Genomic DNA, 18858 nt, shown 5'->3' on the forward strand with positions numbered 1-18858 from the left:
GAGGGGTAATAACTGTTCCTGAACATGGTGGCGTAGGTCCTGAGGCTCCAGTACCTTCTTCCTGATGGTAGTTGTGAGAAGCGAGCCTGCCTGGGTGGAGAGAGCACTTGATAACGAATGCTCCCTTCTGTCAGCATGCGGCATGTGGATGTGTTCAATTGTGGGGTGCTCTTTTCTCGTGATAGACTGGGCCATATCTACTACTTTTTGTAGGCTTTTCCATTCAAAGGCATCGGTGTTTCTGCACCAGGCTGTGATGCAACCAGTCAATATACTTTCCACCACGTATCTCTAGAAGTTTGTCAAAGCTTTAGATGACGTGCTGAATCTCCACAAGCTTCTATAAAAGTACAGGTGCTGTTGTACTTTCTTTGCAATGACATTTACGTGCTGGGCCCAGGACAGATCCTCTGAAAATGATAATATTGTGGAATTTAAAGTCACTGACCCTCTCCACCTCTAATCCCGCAGTGAGGACTGGCTCACGAGTCTCCAGATACCTGCTCCCGAAGTCAATAATCAGCTTAATAATTAGGCCACTCAGCCCATCAAGTCTGCTATTTTATTATTCCTCAACCACATTCTCCTGCCTTCTCCCCATAACCTTTGATGCTCTGACTAATCAAGAACCTATCAACCTCTGAGTTAAATATAATGACTTCGTCTCCATAGCCATCCATAGCAATGAATTCCACAGACTCCTCACCCTCTGGCTAAAAAAATTCCTTCTCATCTCTGTTTTATTCGACGCTCCTCTATTCTGAAGCTGTACCCTTTGGTCCTAGACTTTCCCACCACAAGAAACACTCTCTCCAAATCCACTTTGCCTAGACCTTTCAAAATTTGATATATTTCAATGAGATCCCCCCCCACCCCTTTTGCCAATTGAAGATTTTTAAAAAATCAGAATTTCAGGGCATTTTCCTGAGTTTCATCTACGGCCTATCAGTGAACAGGAGCCTGAGAAGAGGTGACATCACACAGATTTAAAAAAGCAATGCTTTGCAGCAGTTTTTGGAGATTGAACTGTGGCCAATCAGTGAATGATTCATTAGCAAGGGTGAATAAAAATAAGACAGGACAAGCAGAGCAGCTATTGAGTGAGTGGGCCAGTGTTAGAGTGGGGGAGACTTTGACTTTGACTTTCTTGGGCAAGCTAAGTATCTGATGTTTCTTTTTCATTCCTCATCTGTTTGAGTGTAGTGAGAGCAGAGAGAATAACTCCTGGGGCAGTTAAGTTTTTTGTGTAAGATGTGGGAACTCTGTAAGACTTACTGTACACCCTCCCAGGTAACCATACCAGCACAGTGCACAGAGCTGCAGCTTCTCCAAGAGCGTTAAAGAACTGGAGCTGCAGCTCGATGACCTTCAGCTTGTACAGGAGATTGAGGAAATGATAGACAGGAGGTGCAGTGACTGGGTCTCTGGCGCTGTGGGTCAGAAGAAAAGAGAGGTGAAGGGTACTGCAGAGTGATAGATGATTCCATAGTTAAAGAAATTGAGATGAGATTCTGCGGACGTGACGCAAACACCCGGGTGGTATTTTGCTTCTTGGCCGCCAAGGTTAGGGACATCCATTTTTAAGGGGACTACATTTTTAAGGGGGAGGGTGAGCAGCCAGAGAGGTCTTGATAAATATTGGTACCAATGACATAGGTCGGAGAGGCAAGGAGATGCTAAAGGGAGCTTTAGGGAGCTAGGTAGAAAGTTGAAAAGCAGAATCACTGGGGTAATTATCTCTGGATTGTTGCCTGTGCCACATGCCAGTGGGGGTAAGTGCAAGAGCATTTGACAGATAATGGTGAGGCTCAGGAACTGGTGCAGGGGGGCAGGGGTTGGGATTTCTGGATACCGGGATCCCTTCTGGGGAAGGTACAACCTGTACAAAAGGGATGGGTTACACGCCAACTCAAGGAGGACCGAACTCCTTAAGGCAGGTTTTCCAGAGCTGTTTGAAAGGGTTTAAACTAATATGACAGGGGATGGGAACCGGATTTGAATTGAATTGACTTTGTTTCCTACACCCTGCTCAATAGTAAAAATCTTTATGTTACATCACCATCTAAATGTGCGATGTGAAATTTATGGTAATCTGTAATAAATAGTATGTACAACAGGATAGTCAATATACCATAGAAATACAATTGTGTCAGCAAGAACTAATTAAGCTGATAGTCTGGTGGAAGAAGCTGTCCCGGAGCCTGTTGGTCCTGACTTTTATGCTGCGGTACCGTTTCCTGGATGGTAACAGCTGGAATAGTTTGTGGTTGGGATGACTCGGGTCTCCAGTGATCCTTCAGACTCTCTTTATCCACCTGTCTGTGTAAATATCTTGAATGTTGGGAAGTTAACATCTACAGATGCGCTGGGCTGTCCGCACCATTCTCTGCAGAGTCCTGCGATTGAGGGAAGTACAGTTTCCATATCAGGCAGTGATGCAGCCAGTCAGGATGCTCTCAATTGTGCCCCTGTAGAAAGTTCTTAGGGTTTGGGGTCTCATGCCAAACATCTGCAACCATCTGAGGTGAAAGAAGCAATGTTGTGCTCTTTTCACCACATAGCTGGTATATATAGACCACATGAGATCCTCGGTGACATGTAACCATATAACAATTACAGCACGGAAACAGGCCTTCTAGTCCGTGCCGAGCGCTTACTCTCACCTAGTCCCACTGGCCCGCACTCAGCCCATAACCCTCCATTCCTTTCCTGTCCATATACCTTATCCAATTTTACCTTAAATGACAATATCGAACCTGCCTCTACCACTTCTACCGGAAGCTCATTCCACACAGCTACCAGTCTCTGAGTAAAGAAGTTCCCCCTCGTGTTACCCCTAAACTTCTGCCCCTTAACTCTCAACTCATGTCTTCTTGTTTGAATCTCCCCTACTCTCAATGGAAAAAGCCTATCCACGTCAGCTCTATCTATCCCCCTCATAATTTTAAATACCTCTATCAAGTCCCCCCTCAACCTTCTACGCTCCAAAGAATAAAGACCTAACTTGTTCAACCTTTCTCTGTAACTTAGGTGCTGAAACCCAGGTAACATTCTAGTAAATCTCCTCTGTACTTTGTCTATTTTGTTGACATCTTTTCTATAATTCCTGACATCATCCTAAATGTACGTGGAGGAACTTAAAGGACTGAGGATGGAGTAGTTAGTTTACAGATGGAGGCTAGGAGTAGTGAGACGGCTAGCAAGGACAGGCTGATGATAGAGCAAATTGCAGTCAATGGGATGAGTTGCAATGTAAAAGGGGGACAAAATAGAAAAGGTTGGTGAAGGACTGAAGGTGTTACAGTTGAATGCACTCAGTACACAGAGTAACTTGTAGCACAATTAATGATTGCCAGGGATGATGTTGTGGGCATCACTAAGTCCTAGCTGATAGAAGTTTATAGCTGGGAGTTTAACGTCCTAAGATATAGATTGTATCAAAATGACAGGCAGGAAGGCAGAAGGGGTGGGATGACTCTGTTGGTAAAAAATGAAATCAAATCATTAGAAAGAGGTGACATAGGGTCAGAAGGTGTTGAGTATTTGTGGGTAGAGGTAAGAAACTGCGTGGGTAAAACAACCCCAATGGGAGTTGTATTCAGGCCTCCAAAGTGTAGCCAGGATGTGGGGTGCAAATTACAACAGCAGATAGAAAAGGCATGCCAGAAGAGCATGTTATGATAGTCATGGGGAATTCAATATGCAGGTAGAGAGGGGAAAATCAGGTTGATGCTAGATTCCAAGAGAGGGAACTTGTAGAATGCCTACAAGTTGGTTTTACAGAGCAGCTCATGGTTGAGCCCACCAGGAGATCAGCTATTCTGGATTATGTGTTGTGAAAAGAACCAGAATTGATTAGAGAGCTGAAGGTATAGGAACCTTTAGGGAACAGTGATCATGATATGATACTTGCAATTTGAGAGGGAGAAAGTCAGCTGTATCAGTATTACAGTGGAGTAAAGGGAATTACAGAGACATGAAAGAGGAGCTGGCCAAAGGGGATTGGAAAGCGACAGTATCAGGATTGATGACAGAACAGCAATGATTGGAATTTCTGGAAGCAATTCGGAAGGTGCAGGATAGATACATCCAAAAGATGTATTCTAAAGGCAGGATGATGCAATCATGGCTGACAAGGGAAGTCAAAGCCAGCGTAAAGGCCAGAGAGAGGGCACATAATAAAACATTAATTAGTGGGAAGTTAGAGAATTGGGAAGCTTTTAAAAACCAACAGAAGGCAACTAAGAAAGTAATATGAAGGAAAAGATGGAATTCAAAGGTAAGCTATCAAATAACATTAGATAATAACAAAAGTTTATTCAGATATTTAAAGAGTAAATGAGGTGAGAGTGGATATCAGACCACTGGTAAATGATGCTGGAGAGGTAGTAATGGAGGAGGGGAGGACAGGGAAATGGCAGATGAACTGAATAAGTATTTTGCATCACTGTGGAAGTCACTAGCAGTGTGCCAGAAGTTCGAGAGTGTCGGGGAACAGATGTGACTGAAGTTGCCATTACCAGAGAGAAAGTGCTTAGGAAACTGAAAGATCTGAAGGTGCATAGATGCAGTAAATCGCATGGACCAGATGGCCTACAGCCCAGGGTTCTGAAAGGGATGGCTGAAGAGATTGTGGAGGCATTAGTAATGATCTTTCAAGAATCACTAGAATCAGGGAGGGTCCTAGAAGGCTGGAAAATTGCAAACACCATTCCACTTTTCAAGAAGGGAGAGAAGCAGAAGAAAGGAAGTTATAGGCCAGCTAGTCTAACCTCAGTGGCTGGGAAGGTGTTGGAGTTGATTTATTATGGATGTGATTTCGGGGAAATTGGAGGCACATGGTCATAGTCTGCATGGTTTTCTTAAGGAAAATCTTGCCTGACAAATCTGTTGGAATTCTTTCAAGAAATAACAAACAGGATAGACAAAGGAGAATCGGTGGATGCTGTGTACTTGGCTTTTCAGAAGATTTTTTTTTGCAGTTGAAGGAAAAACCTTATTCGAAATCCTTTCTTTCTTTTCCAATCTTTTTATTGAATTTCATATATAAAGAGAAACATAACATAATATAAATAGGTTATAAGTGCACTAGATTTGAAGGTAAATTTATAATAGGATAACAATATCTTATTAAATATCAGCCAAAAAAAACTTACAATAAACAATCAAACCTATTTTGATTGAACATGAAAAGGAATAAAAATAGTCATCAAAAGAAAAAAAAATGTAAAAATGCACGAAAAAATGTAAATTAAAAAAAAATAAACCTAAACTAACATGGGCAATAATACCAGTTTATATGAGTATGATAGTGTCAAAAACTCCGGAACTCCATACCAGAACAAGAATAAAAAGAGAAAAGGTCCGGAAGAGGCCAAATTAATTCATATGAAAGTGTCGAATGAACGGTCCCCAAGTTTCTTCAAATTTAATTGATGAATCGAAAATAGTAATTCTATTTTTTTCTAAACTCAAAGAGATAGTTTGAGAAAACCACTGAAATGTGGTAGGAGGGTTTACTTCTTTCCATTTTTGTAATATAGACCTTCTGGCCATTAATGTTACAAAGGCGATCATTCGTCTAATTGAAGGGGAAAGTCGACTACCATCCTCATTTGGTATACCAAAAATTGCAGTAATAAAATGAGGTTCTAAATCAATATTCCAAATTGAGGAAATGGTAGCAAATATGTCCTTCCAATAGTTATGTAAAGTGGGACATGACCAAAACATGCGGGTCAATGAGGCCACATCTGAATGACACCTGTCACATTGAGGGTTAATATGAGAATAAAATCGAGCAAGTTTATCTTTAGACAGATGAGCTCTATGTACGACCTTAAATTGTATTAAAGCATGTTTAGCACATATAGAAGAAGAATTAACCATTTGTAAAATTTTTTCCCATTTTTCTGTTGATATATAATATTGAAGTTCTTTTTCCCACTCTTGTTTCATTCTACCTGATATTTCTGGTTGTATCTTCATAACCCTATTAAAAATAAGAACCACTAATCCTTTCTGACAAGGATTCAGGGTAAAAATCATGTCTGAAAAATCTGTCAAAGTTGAATTGGGAAAGGATGGTAAAACTTTATATAAAAAATTTCTAATTTGTAAATATCTGAAAAAATTAGATTTAGGTAAATTAAATTTGTTGGACAGTTGGTCAAAAGACATCAAACTACCTTCAAAAAAGAGATCACAAAAACATATTATACCTTTCCTTTTCCATATGCTAAAAGCTTGATCTGTTAAAGAAGGTTTAAAAAAGAAGTTAAGTAAGATAGGGCTAATGAACAAAGTTTTTCAGAGTAAAAAACTTACGAAACTGAAACCAAGTTCGTATTGTATGTTTGACAATAGGATTGGATATCTGTTTATTGAGCTTAACTAAATCAACAGGAAGAGAAGAACCAAAAACAGAGAATAAAGAATATCCTTGTGCAACATTACATTCTAAATTTACCCACTGTGGGCACAATGGTGAATCCAAATCTAGTTTCCAATATATTAAGTTTTGAATATTATTCGCCCAATAATAAAATCTAAAGTTAGGTAAAGCTAAACCACCATCTTTTTTAGATTTCTGTAACTGTCTTTTACTTAACCTGGGATTTTTATTTTGCCACACAAATGAGGAAATTTTTGAATCAATGTTATCGAAGAAAGATTTAGGAATAAAAGTTGGTAAGGCTTGAAATAAATATAAAAATTTCAGTAAAATCATCATTTTAATAACATTAATCCAACCAACTAATGATAAAGATAAAGGAGACCATCTACTAGTAAGTTGTTGAATTTGATGAAGCATGGGTAAAAAATTCAATCTGAATAAATCTTTATACTTCTTAGTAATTTTTATACCTAAGTAAATAAAGTTATCAGTAACAACTTTAAATGATATCCTGTCATTCAATAAAGTTTGCGCATTTAAAGGAAATATTTCACTCTTATCCAAATTTAGTTTATAACCAGATAAACTACCAAATTGAACCAACAAGGATAGAATAGCAGGAATAGACCTATCAGGATCAGAAATATATAACAACAAGTCATCAGCATAAAGTGATAACTTGTATAACTTCTCATTACGGGTAATACCAAAAATATTAGGAGATTCACGAATAGCAATGGCTAAAGGTTCTAATGCGATATTAAGTAATAAAGGACTTAAGGGACAACCTTGTCTCATACCACGAGTTAATTGAAAAAAAGAGGATCTATAATTATTTGTAAGAACAGAAGCAACAGGTTTATAATATATTAATTTAATCCATGATATAAAATTAGAACTAAAATTAAAATTTTTCAAGGCATTAAGTAAGTATGTCCATTCAACTCTATCAAAAGCTTTTTCAGCATCTAATGAGATAACACATTCTGAGGTTGTGGGTGAAGAAGTATAAATTATATTAATCAATTTTCTAACATTAAAAAAGGAATACCAATTCCTAATAAAACCGGTTTGGTCTTCTGAAATAATCTGTGATAATACTTTTTCTAACCTAATAGCTAAAATTTTTGTAAGAATCTTAGAGTCTACATTTAATAGCGATATAGGGTGATAAGATGCACATAAAGTAGGATCTTTATCTTTTTTAAGAATTAGAGAGATAGTAGCTTCATAAAAAGACTGGGGTAATCTCTTCTTAGTAAATGCATCATTAAAGATTTCACATAACCAAGGGGAAAGCAAAGAAGAAAAAGTTTTTAAAAATTCTATAATATAACCATCAGGACCAGGAGCTTTCCCTGAATTCATTGATGAGATAGCCTCTCCTACTTTGGCCATAGAAATAGGAGCATCAAACACACTTTGATCTTCATCTGTCAGTTTGGGAATATTTAAATTGTTAAAAAAATTATCCATCATGGACAGATCACCATCAAATTCTGATTGATATAAAGATTTATAAAAATCTTGAAAAGTATTATTAATTTCTTTATGATCAGTAGTCAGATTACCATCTTGTTTATGAATTTTAATAATTTGTCGCCTAGTCGAAACAGCTTTTAATTGGTTAGCTAACAATTTACCAGTTCGATCACTATGAATATAAAATTGAGCCCTGGTCTTAATTAATTGATTCTCAATTGATAATAATAAGCTATGTTCCATTTGAAGCTCAGCTCTCTTCTTATAAAGTTCTTTGGTAGGAGTAACAGAATAAATCTTATCAATTTCTTTAATTTTATCCACCAATAAAGCTATATCTAAATATCTTTGTTTTCTTTTACCAACGGAGTATGAGATAATGTGTCCACGGATAAAGGCCTTGAAGGAGTCCCAAAGTATTCCTCTGTCAATCTCTTCGGTATAGTTTGTTGAAAAAAATAAGTCAATTTGTTGTTTTATGAAGGTAATAAATTCTGGATCTTGAAGCAAAGTAGTGTTGAGTCTCCAAGATCTAGTATTAATGGAAGAGTCTGAAATCTTGATAGATAACTTCAAAGGTGCATGATCCGAAATGGCAATAGAATCATATTTACAATCAGTAACATCTGTTAATAAATGATGATCAATAAGGAAATAATCAATTCTAGAATAACTATGATATACATGTGAAAAAAATGAAAATTCTTTATCTTTAGGGTTCAAAAACCGCCATATTTCAGTAATTCCCGAATCAACCATAAAAGAATTAATAAGTAAGGCTGATCTATTCGGAAGAGTTCGAATAGGTTTAGATCTATCCATCAAAGGATTCAAACAACAATTAAAATCTCCACCCATTATCAACATATATTCATTTAGATTAGGAAGGGAAGTAAATAAACGTTTAAAAAATTCAGGGCAGTCAAAGTTTGGAGCATAAATATTAACTAGAACCACTTTTCAATTAAAAAGTGAACCAGTAATCAACAAAAATCTGCCCTGTGGGTCAGAAATAATTTCATGATGTGTAAACGAAATTGAGGGGTCTATAAAAATAGACACACCCCTAATTTTGGCGGTACAATTCGAGTGAAATTGTTGAGCCTTCCAGAACCTAAAAAAGCATTAATTATCCTCCCTCCTAATATGGGTCTCCTGTGCAAAGATAATATTAGCATTCAGTCTATGGAATACTTTAAATATTTTTTTACGTTTAATCGGATGATTTAAACCATTAGTATTCCAAGAGATAAAATTAATAGACTTATCCATCATGCCAATATTGATTGTGTATATCATAAAAGGTTAAAAAGACACATAACCCATAATTCAGGAAGAAGAAAAAATGATTCAGGAGCAACCGGAGAACATGACACCTCAACAATATTAATAATTTAAAGTTGGCCCATAAACTAAAAGCAAAAAAATAAAAAGCAAAATCGTGAAAAAAGATCCCTACCCCCTCCCCCAACCCCTAAAAAAAAAGCCAAGCGGCAGGCGCACAAACTAATACTAATATTACCCCCATTTCAAGATGGCAACTCCATGAAAAGATAAAAAGAGATTATAAACCACCCAGATTTAAGTACAGGGTTGCAAAGAAAAAGAATATATATCAATCAAAATGAAAAAAAAAGTAATATAATAAAGTAAAAGATCATTAATTAAAAAAGGATAAACATTAAAGTTTGAAACAGTGTAATATGCCTTTAAAAAAATCCATATTCAAATACAAAAAACTGACGTTTCAAAAGCAAAGACTTATGGGAAAAAGAAACGACATTTTGAAAAAGCCATATTACAAAATATAAATGTAAATTCACCAATCTATTAAAAAAAGTTTAAAAAAAAGGTTATCAAAATAGAATTAAAAAAGGATTCAATAATCACTACAATATAAAAAAAGGGTCCAAAAATCCAAAACATTCGTCCCATTCTCAAATACAAGAAAACAAATGAATGCTTACGGAAAGCAAAGTCTTATGGGAAGAAGAAACGACATCTTAAAAAAAGAAATCATTATTACAAAATATAAACATGTATATCCAATTCAGAAAAAACTTAATTAAGAAAAAAGACATTATAGTAAAATTAAAAGAGCATCTATAAACCATGATAATAAAAAAAAACCGGGTCTACAGACCAAAGTAAAAAGCTATAACACAGCTTCATAAGTTAAGGCCCAAAACAAAATGGCATCTTCTCTCCAAAAATTCTTCAACATAACACATAGTTCAGCTTATGCTGGAAGATCGATGTTCTTCGACAAATTTCTTCGCATCTTCCAGAGTAATAAAAAAGCGCTGAGTGTCGTCACTCAACGTAACTCTGAGATTCGCTGGGTTTCTTAAAGCTTGTTTAAATCCAATCGAATGAATCCCTGCCATCACTGGTTTAAAAGCGATTCTTGCTTTCATTACTTCAAATGAATAATCTTCAACAATACGAAACGTGTTGCTTCTGTAAGAAATCATACCTTTCTGACGAGCTAGTCGGATTAAAAGTTCTTTCTCCCGAGGATAATGGAGGCGAACAATCACAGCTCGTGGCTTGTCTCTCGAGATCGAAAATCTCGAAACTCTGTGGGCACGATCAATAGTAGGTTTAGCTTTCAAAACATCAGCGCCAAAAACTTCCCATAATAGGTTAGAGAAAAATTCAGTTAAGTTACCAGATTCAACATTTTCGGGAAGCCGGATGATTCGCAAATTCTGTCTGCGAGATCGGTTTTCAAGATCGGTGATTTTAAACTTATAATGCTCTACTGTTTTAGCAGTCGACAGTACCTTCTTCTCCAGTGTTTCGATTGTACGTATTTTTTCACAAGTTAACTTATCAAGAGCTGCGAACTTTTCTTCATGTTGTTCAATATCTGCTGCCTGCGATTGTAACTTGGTATCAAACGATCTAACGGCTTCTTTGAGCCCAGACTTTTTCGCAGTAAGCTTATTTTCCCGACTTGTCATTTTACTTTCCAAACTTGCAAGTTTAGTATCCAGTTTAGTATCCAGAAGATTAGAAATTGCCTCAATAGATAGAGGCTCTTTAGACGATTTCTTAGGTGCAGACATTTTAAGTTTGGAAAGATTAAATCAAGTATTATTTTAGAAAAGAAATAAATCGTAAGTATCAACCCATGTAATAAAGATGAAAAGATTTGATTAAAGGGTGATTATAGTTTAAAAAATGAAGAGCGCCTAAAAGGCAGGTGTTTACGTCGCCATCTTGAAACTCCTCAGAAGATCTTTGACAAGATCTGCTTAACAAGTTAAGAGCCCATGGCATTACAGGAAAGATACCAGCTTGGATAGAGCATTGTCTGATCAGCTGGAGGAAAAGAATGGGAATAAAGGAAGCCTTTTCTGGTAGGCTGCTGGTGCAGACTCATGGTGTTCCATAGGGTTCTTTGTTGGGACCACTTCTTTTTATGTTATGTCAATGATTTGGATGTTGGAATTGATTACTTTGTGGCCAAGTTTGCAGATGATATGAAGATCGTTGGAGGTGCAAGTAGTTTTGAGGAAGCAAGGAGGCTATGAGTTAGGAGAATGGGAAAAGTATTAGCAGATGGAATACAGTGTCAGGAAGTGTATGGTCATGCACTTTGGTAGAAGAAATAAAACTGTAGACTATTTCCGAAATGGAGAAAAAAATTCAAAACTCCAAGGTGCAATGGGACTTGGGAATATTTGTGCAGAATTCCTCTAAAAGGTTAATTTGCAGGTTGAGTCAATGGTGAGGCAGGCAAATGCAATGTTATCATTCATTTTGAGAGGACTAAAATATAAAAGCAAGGATTCAATGCTGAGGCTTTATGAAGCACTAGTAAGGCCTCACTTGGAGTATTGTGAGCAGTTTTGAGCTCCCTTATCTAAGAAAGGGTGTGCTGACATTGGAAAGGTTTTGGAGGAGGTTCATAGGAATGATTCTGAGAATGATTGATGGCTCTGTGCATTTACTCACAGGAATTCATAAGATTGAGGGAGTTACCTTCTCGACTCCAGCAAGTACAGTCCCAGACCATCAAATGCTCCTCATACATTCCTGCTATCATTCTCCTGAACCTCCTCTTGAATGCCAGCACATCTTTTCTCAGATAAGGGGCTCAAATCTCCTCACAAAACTCTGGGTGAGGCCTTACCAGGGCCTTAGCAACGCAACTCGCAAGGTAACCTTTAGGGAATCTGCACAAGGGCTCCCAAGTCCCTTTGCATCTCAGATTTCTGCATTTTTCCACATTTAGAAAATAGTCTATGCTTTTATTTCTTTTACCAAAGTGCATGAGCGCACACTTCCTTACACTGTATTCCATCTGCCAGTTGTTCACGCAGTCTCGTAATCTATCTAAGACCTTCAGCAGACCCCTTACTTCCCCAACACTACATGTCCCTCCATCCATCATTGAATCATCTGCAAACTTACCCACAAAGTATTAACTCCATCATCCAAATTTTGACTTATAACGTGTAACGAAGTGGTCCCAATACTGACCCCTGCAGGCCATCACTAGTCACCGGCAGCCTACTTTATCATGCATCTCCAAGTACACTGAAACCTCATCCTTAGTATTGGATTCCATCATCTTCCCAACCGCTGGAGTCAGGCTTACTGGCTTACAATCTCCTTTCTTCTGCCTCCCTCCCTTCTTAAAGAGTGGAGTGACATTTGCAAATTTCCAGTCCTCTGGAACCAGTCCAGAATCTAGTAAATGATCATTGCTAATGCCTCCACAATCTCTTCAGCCACTTCTTTCAGAACCCTGGGCTGTAATCAATTTGGTCCAGCTAACTTACCTACCTTCAGACCTTTCAGCATGATTTTCCTCTGAGTGTTCTGGTTTCCTCTCACAGTCCAAAGATATACTGGTTGGTACGTTACTTGCTCATTGTAAATTGCCCAGTGATCAGGGGATTTCTGGGCAGCATGGCTCAAAGAGCTGGTAGGGTCCATTTCCTTCCATTTCCGCTTTGTTTCTCAATAAAACAAAAGTCTCTTGTCATGCTCCATTGCTCCAAAGAAAAGTCCTAGCTCACTCAACCTTTCACAAGCTGTCAAAATGCACAACATTTCAGTTGGACCAGTGAAGCTATTAAGCAGAATTCTCATCATCAGGATCTTAGTCTCCAATATAAAATTAAAAAAATAAAAATTCTGAAATAAACCACCTTCCCACCCTGGCTATGTTAACACTTCACATGGGCTGAGTCTTGATCCAAATTACCCCAGTTATTCCTTTTCTGTCATTCTAGTTCTTAACTGTTAAATTTGACTTCACAGCAATAAAATTAATGCTGACCTTCATCACTTTGAATCGTCTTTATACTAACATAAATGGTCCTTCCAAGTTTTCCTTTACATGATTTTGTTCTTGTGCCAATTTTGTTTATTTAGTCATTAGTTTCTGGGAATTGCTCGTTACTGGTTCAGCCAGTGTTAATGGCCCATCCCTAATGTCTTTGAGAAGGGACTGCTTGTAGTTATTCTGATGATGGTGTTCCAGGATCTCAACCCAGTGATGATGAGGAACTGACATTGTATTTCCAAAGGAGGTTGCTTGAGTGACTTGGAGAGGGTCTGCCAGTGGAGGCATTTGTGTCCTTACAGCTGATTGAGGATTCAGCCGTGGAAGGTGGTCCCATGCAGTCTAGTGGGACAACTACCAGAGCGAAAGAGTGGACATGATTTCAGTCTGTGATCACCAGGAAACTGAGGGCCTGTGAGGCTTTGGTTTAACAGACTGGGCCTTCAGAGGTTCCAGCTATCCTCCCTTTAGAACTGATGGCAAATGTGAGGGTTTGTTGGATCCATTATTGTTACACCTCACCTAAGTTATAAATGTCACACAATTCTCCTCTGCACTTACAAGAATTCCTTGCTTTCACTAAGCTTTTTACTTCAACAGAAAGTGGAGTATTTTGGAGCTACACAAAGGTCATACAGCCTGATTCAACTGGAGCCATCGACAAGATACAGTGTGAAGCTACAAGCCTACAAAAGCTCAGAAAGGAGCAGCATCATAGAGACGAGCTTCACAACCGGTAAGAGGAGGAGGACATGATCAAGCACTCCAGTTAATGACTGGATATTTACCATAGGAGGTAGAGGCAAATGACCTTTCTCATTTTAGTTCAAACTCTCCGATCTATTTCACAATAAAATGTCTACATATCATGGTCTTTGGGGGCTTGATGGCGGGGGGGGGGGCGCTGATGATTTTGGGGGAACAAGTTGGGGGAGGAGGAGGGCGAAGGGTTAATGCTTCTTGTGAGTGGGAGGGGAGGGGATCTTTGGGGTTCTAACGTTTTTCTGCCGTTCATCCAGTGGGGTTTTTTCTCTCTGTTTCGTGGATGTCTGTGGAGAGTAAGGATTTCAGGATGTATACTATATACTTTCTCTGACATTAAATCATACCATTGAACTTTAACAACAACGTGTACTCAAACACACACAGCTACAGATGCACAATAATTAATTGAAATACCTATATGCTGTAACTATATCCTGACCTTGTTGTATGACTTCTATTTCCTATTTAGTAGTACTCCGGGATTACTGACACTACCCTCTGCCTCCCCCTTCTTTTTGTAGTTGGCTTACTGTACCCATTCCCCAAGGATTGTTCTCAGACCTTGCTGAACGAAGAGACCAGCTCAGGGCTCCAGACCATTTTCATGAACGGCAACCGCTCTCAGCCGCTTCAGGTGTTCTGCGACATGACCACAGATGGAGGCGGCTGGATGGTGAGTACTGCCTCAGAAGACCCTGGAAGCAAAACGTCAGCCGGAGAGATCATCCTTGTTCCACCAGAGTCCTCCCCCACTGTCGAGACTAATCTGCTCAACTCTCTTTATTGGATCTGAAAGAGCAGCTGTCTCTCCTTCCGCAGAAACAGACCCTGCAGGCCACTGAGTCTGCACAGACCGTGTAGACCAGCCAGTCTATACTCCCGACAGCGCCTTTACACAGGGGGTAGTGAGTACTTGGCCTGGGCTGCCAGAGGAAGTGGCTGGGACGGGCACAGTTGCAACATTTAAGAAGTTGAGGAGGGGAGGGGCTTTAAAGGCTATGGACCAGATGTAGGAAACTGGGACTCGGCGTGCAGATGCCGTTGTCAACACAGACCAGTTGGGCTGAAGGGCCTGTTTCCATTCTGTATTCCTCAATGAGTCTGCAACTACTGCACCCTCCACTACTCCCCTACGCACTAGGGACAATTTACAGAGGCCAATTAACCTACCCTTTAGGTATAAATGTGTCAAAGTAATTCAAAGTAAATTTTACTATCAAAGCATATATATGTCACCATGTACAATCCTGAGATCCATTTTCTTGTGGGTCATCACAGCAAATTTATAGAGTAGTCGCTATAACAGGATCAATGAAAGATCAACCAGAGTGCAGAAGACAACAAACTGTGTAAAGGCAAATATAAATAAATAGCAATAAATAACAAGCACATGAGATAGTGAGATGAAGAGTCCTTAAAGTGAGATCGTTGGTTGTGAAAGTGATTGAAGCTCACTACAGCCTATGCAGCCATTAAACTTGTCTCAAAGCCTCCTCCTGCGCGGCATTTGGATCTCAGGTACTGTCACTGCTCAGGCCACAAAATGGGTCTGCCCGCCTGCACCAAGACAAGCGGGTAGGATGGGCGTGGAGGATGAGCAGGATAGGCAGCAGATGATGATTCTGGAATATGGGTGGAAGGGATGGAGGACTGGTGCAGGAGGGGAGAGCACAGAGAGCATGAGGGTGATGCAGGTCGCAGAGATGTGCCCCAGTGGAATGGACAACATGCATTCTGATAGTGAAGTCATATGACATTAGCATCCCAAATGTTCCAAACCTCGCACTTTGACCTGGAATTTGGAAGGGTTAACATAACCCTCCCCACCACTGAGGACATCTTCAGGACGTGATTTCTTAAGAAAGTGACATCCATTGCTAAAGACCCTCACTATCTACACTTTCATATGCTCTCTTCTCGTTATTACCATCGGGGAGGAGGTACAAGAGCAGAACAGCTTCTTCCCTTCAGCCATCAGATTTATGAACTCATGAAAACTATCCCATTATTCCCTTCTTTTCTGTACTACCTATTTATTTTGTATATTGTAATTATTTTATGTCTTTCCACTGATGCCTCAACAAATTTCACATCATATGTGATGGAGATAATAAACCTGATTCTGATTCAGTTCTGACTTACAAACAATGAACATGTATTGCATATACCGACAGCCTTTCTGTAACATTACCAACACAGCGCATCTCTGTTTTACAGCTTTCAAAGTAATAATTATTAATTGATCAAAAACTGAGACTGACTGAGTAATAAATTAATTCCAGGTGTTTCAGAGGCGTGAGAATGGTGAGGTGGATTTCTTCAGGAAGTGGAAGGAATATGCTGCTGGATTTGGTAATCCTTCAGGCGAGTTCTGGTTGGGTAAGTGTGCATAAATTATCAGATTGTTTTAAAGGGGACAAGTTACTGATGCTACTTTCTTCACCAACGGCAGAAGGTAGTATATTTTATGTCAAAACTACAGAATAAGCCTGCTTTCTTAGGAAGGAGACAGAAGGCCTAGTGACACGGTGTCATAACAACAACCTTTTCCTCAAGATCAACAAAACAAAAGCACTGGCCTTTAAAATCAGAGAGGGTGCAGTGCACACACACTCACAGTGCTGAGGTCAACAGGGCTCAGAGTTTCAAGTTTCTTGGAGAGAACATCACCAAAAGCCTGTCCTGGTCCAACGATGCCCATGAAAGCTCACCAGTGCTTCTACTTCCTCAGAAGGAGGAAGAAATATAGCACGTTCCCTCACTGATTTTTAGAAGGGCAGTTTCTATCCACCGTTATGAGGCATTTGAATGATCAGAGCCAAAGGACACTACAGCAGGGAAACAGGCCCTTCTGCCCTTCCAATCCTCACCAAACTATTGATCTGCCTCGTCCCATCAACCTGCACCTGGACCACAGCCCTCCATACCCCTCTCATTCATGTACCTATCCGACTTTCTCTTAAATCTTGAAATAGAACCTGCATCCACCATTTGCACAGGCAGCTCGTTCCACACTCTTATCACACTCCAAGTGCAGAAGTTCCCCCTCATGTTCCCCTTAAACCCTTAACCCATGACCTCCAGATCCAATCTCACCCAACCTCAGTGGAAAAAGCCTGCCTGCATTCACCCTCTCTGTACTACCTTCTACATTCTACAGAAAATAGTCTTAACCTCTTCAACCTTTCCCTATTACTCAAGTCATCAGGTCCTGGCAGCGTCCTAGTAAATTTGCTCTGCACTCTTTCAATCTTATTGACATCCTTCCCTTCAGAAGGTGACCAAAGCTGCACACAGTACTCCTGTACTCAGTACTTCGACTCATGAAGGCCAAAGGTTTGCTTACAACCCTATGATACCACTTTAAAAGAAATATGGATCTGTATTCCCATAGCTGATGGACTCTGACCTCTAGTATGATGAGATGAACTCATGACCTCCCACTCATGACCTCATGACCTCATTATGACCTTGTACCTTTTTGCCTTCTTGTCCTGCATTTTCTCTGTAACTGTCACACTTCCTTCTGCATTCTTTTATTGTTTTCCCTTGTACAATCAAAGCAATGATGTGATGAAATTATCTGCATAGGAGGTATGGAAAACATACCTCAGGTACATGTAGGTACCTGAAGGTACCTCAGTACATGTGATAACATTAAACCAATCTATTTCCCATTAAATAACCCGTCATACATCTTCACGTCAATACATCACACTCTTCATTGTTCTGAAAACTCGGGAGGTGAGTGGCCAGCCTGACTTCAGTGAGACTGCGAGGTCACTTCATACAAATAGGAAAGCCTGTTGTCAACCCATTAATCCCCTAAAAGTTAAATGATTCCAATGTTGTGAGCCAGCTGATGATAACCCAGTCCCAAAGTTTGTGTTGTTTTTAAACCAGCTGCTGGGCAGGGAACCAAAAGTTCATCAAACAGAGCACCGGATCACATGTTTTCTTTAATAAAGTAATAACAGGAATATGTGGGGAAACCTTCTGCAGTCTCCAAACCCCTTGGCAAAACATGCCTGGATAAATTCACTAGCATGAACGGGGGGATGGTGAATGGTGAATGGGGGGCTGCTGGGAAATTCAGTGAGACCAGAGGTTAAAGGATTTGGGAGCATCTGATTGGGCTTTCCACATGGGTAAAACCCATTGCCGCCCCACCCTCTGAACTATTGCTCCACGCACCAAATGAAAACTGCACGTCCAGTACAGATCTTGTCTGTTATCAGCAGGAGATGCCTAAGGACTGGATCAGGTCTGGGAAGAGAAAGGGAAGGGTAAGAAAGGGCTGTATTGGGGCATAGTGGGGCTGATGCTGGGAGGCCTTTTGCCTGATTATTGTGACCTTCCAGAAGTGAAGTTATCAGTGAGGCTGGCGTTGAAAAGACCAGGAGAAGTAAATTAGATGCAGGAGACCTAACAGAGGTGTGCTTCGAGATGGTACTATCTGGAATCTGCTGTAGGATACCCTCTTTTGCGTGCATAGCTTCTGAGAAAACAGAAAAGCCGTGTGTTCTGAAGGGGACTTTGCAGCCACCTGGATGGAATTCCCCATCTGTGATGTCTTTATATGCACAATAAGCATGCTCTGCCGAATTTCCTGGATGGCTTCATTCAACGTGGGAATCATTGCTATTGTATTCCCCTTTGGGAAAAAGTTAATACCATGTGCAGATCACTGAACAACTTAGACTTCCAGCTCATACTGTTCAGACTGTTGATGGGATATGGGTACCACTAAAGGTTACTGGAGGAGAATTCTGTACTTGCTTGTTGATGCCAAGTGGGAGAGAACCAACTGACTGCTGTTATGTACAGCCTCCGACCACTGGGTTCCGTATTAGCATATGGTAATATATTCCATATTCGCATATGGTAATTTGGTTCCATATTAGCATAGGCT

The 18858-nt window shown here is 39.7% G+C and overlaps 1 protein-coding gene across 10 annotated transcripts in view; it reads left to right on the plus strand.

The window, feature by feature from the left end:
* Positions 1–18858, plus strand: part of LOC132407657 (tenascin-like) — a 167039-nt gene that overhangs the window by 137430 nt on the left and 10751 nt on the right. For all 10 annotated transcript variants that reach the window (XM_059994459.1, XM_059994458.1, XM_059994462.1 and 7 more), the window contains 3 exons: positions 13782–13917; positions 14468–14619; positions 16229–16325. In XM_059994459.1, the coding sequence (XP_059850442.1) occupies positions 13782–13917; positions 14468–14619; positions 16229–16325 (385 nt within the window). The remainder of the gene's footprint in view (positions 1–13781; positions 13918–14467; positions 14620–16228; positions 16326–18858) is intronic.

The sequence above is a fragment of the Hypanus sabinus genome, chromosome 18 (assembly GCF_030144855.1).
Source record: "Hypanus sabinus isolate sHypSab1 chromosome 18, sHypSab1.hap1, whole genome shotgun sequence".
NCBI classification, from domain to species: domain Eukaryota; kingdom Metazoa; phylum Chordata; class Chondrichthyes; order Myliobatiformes; family Dasyatidae; genus Hypanus; species Hypanus sabinus.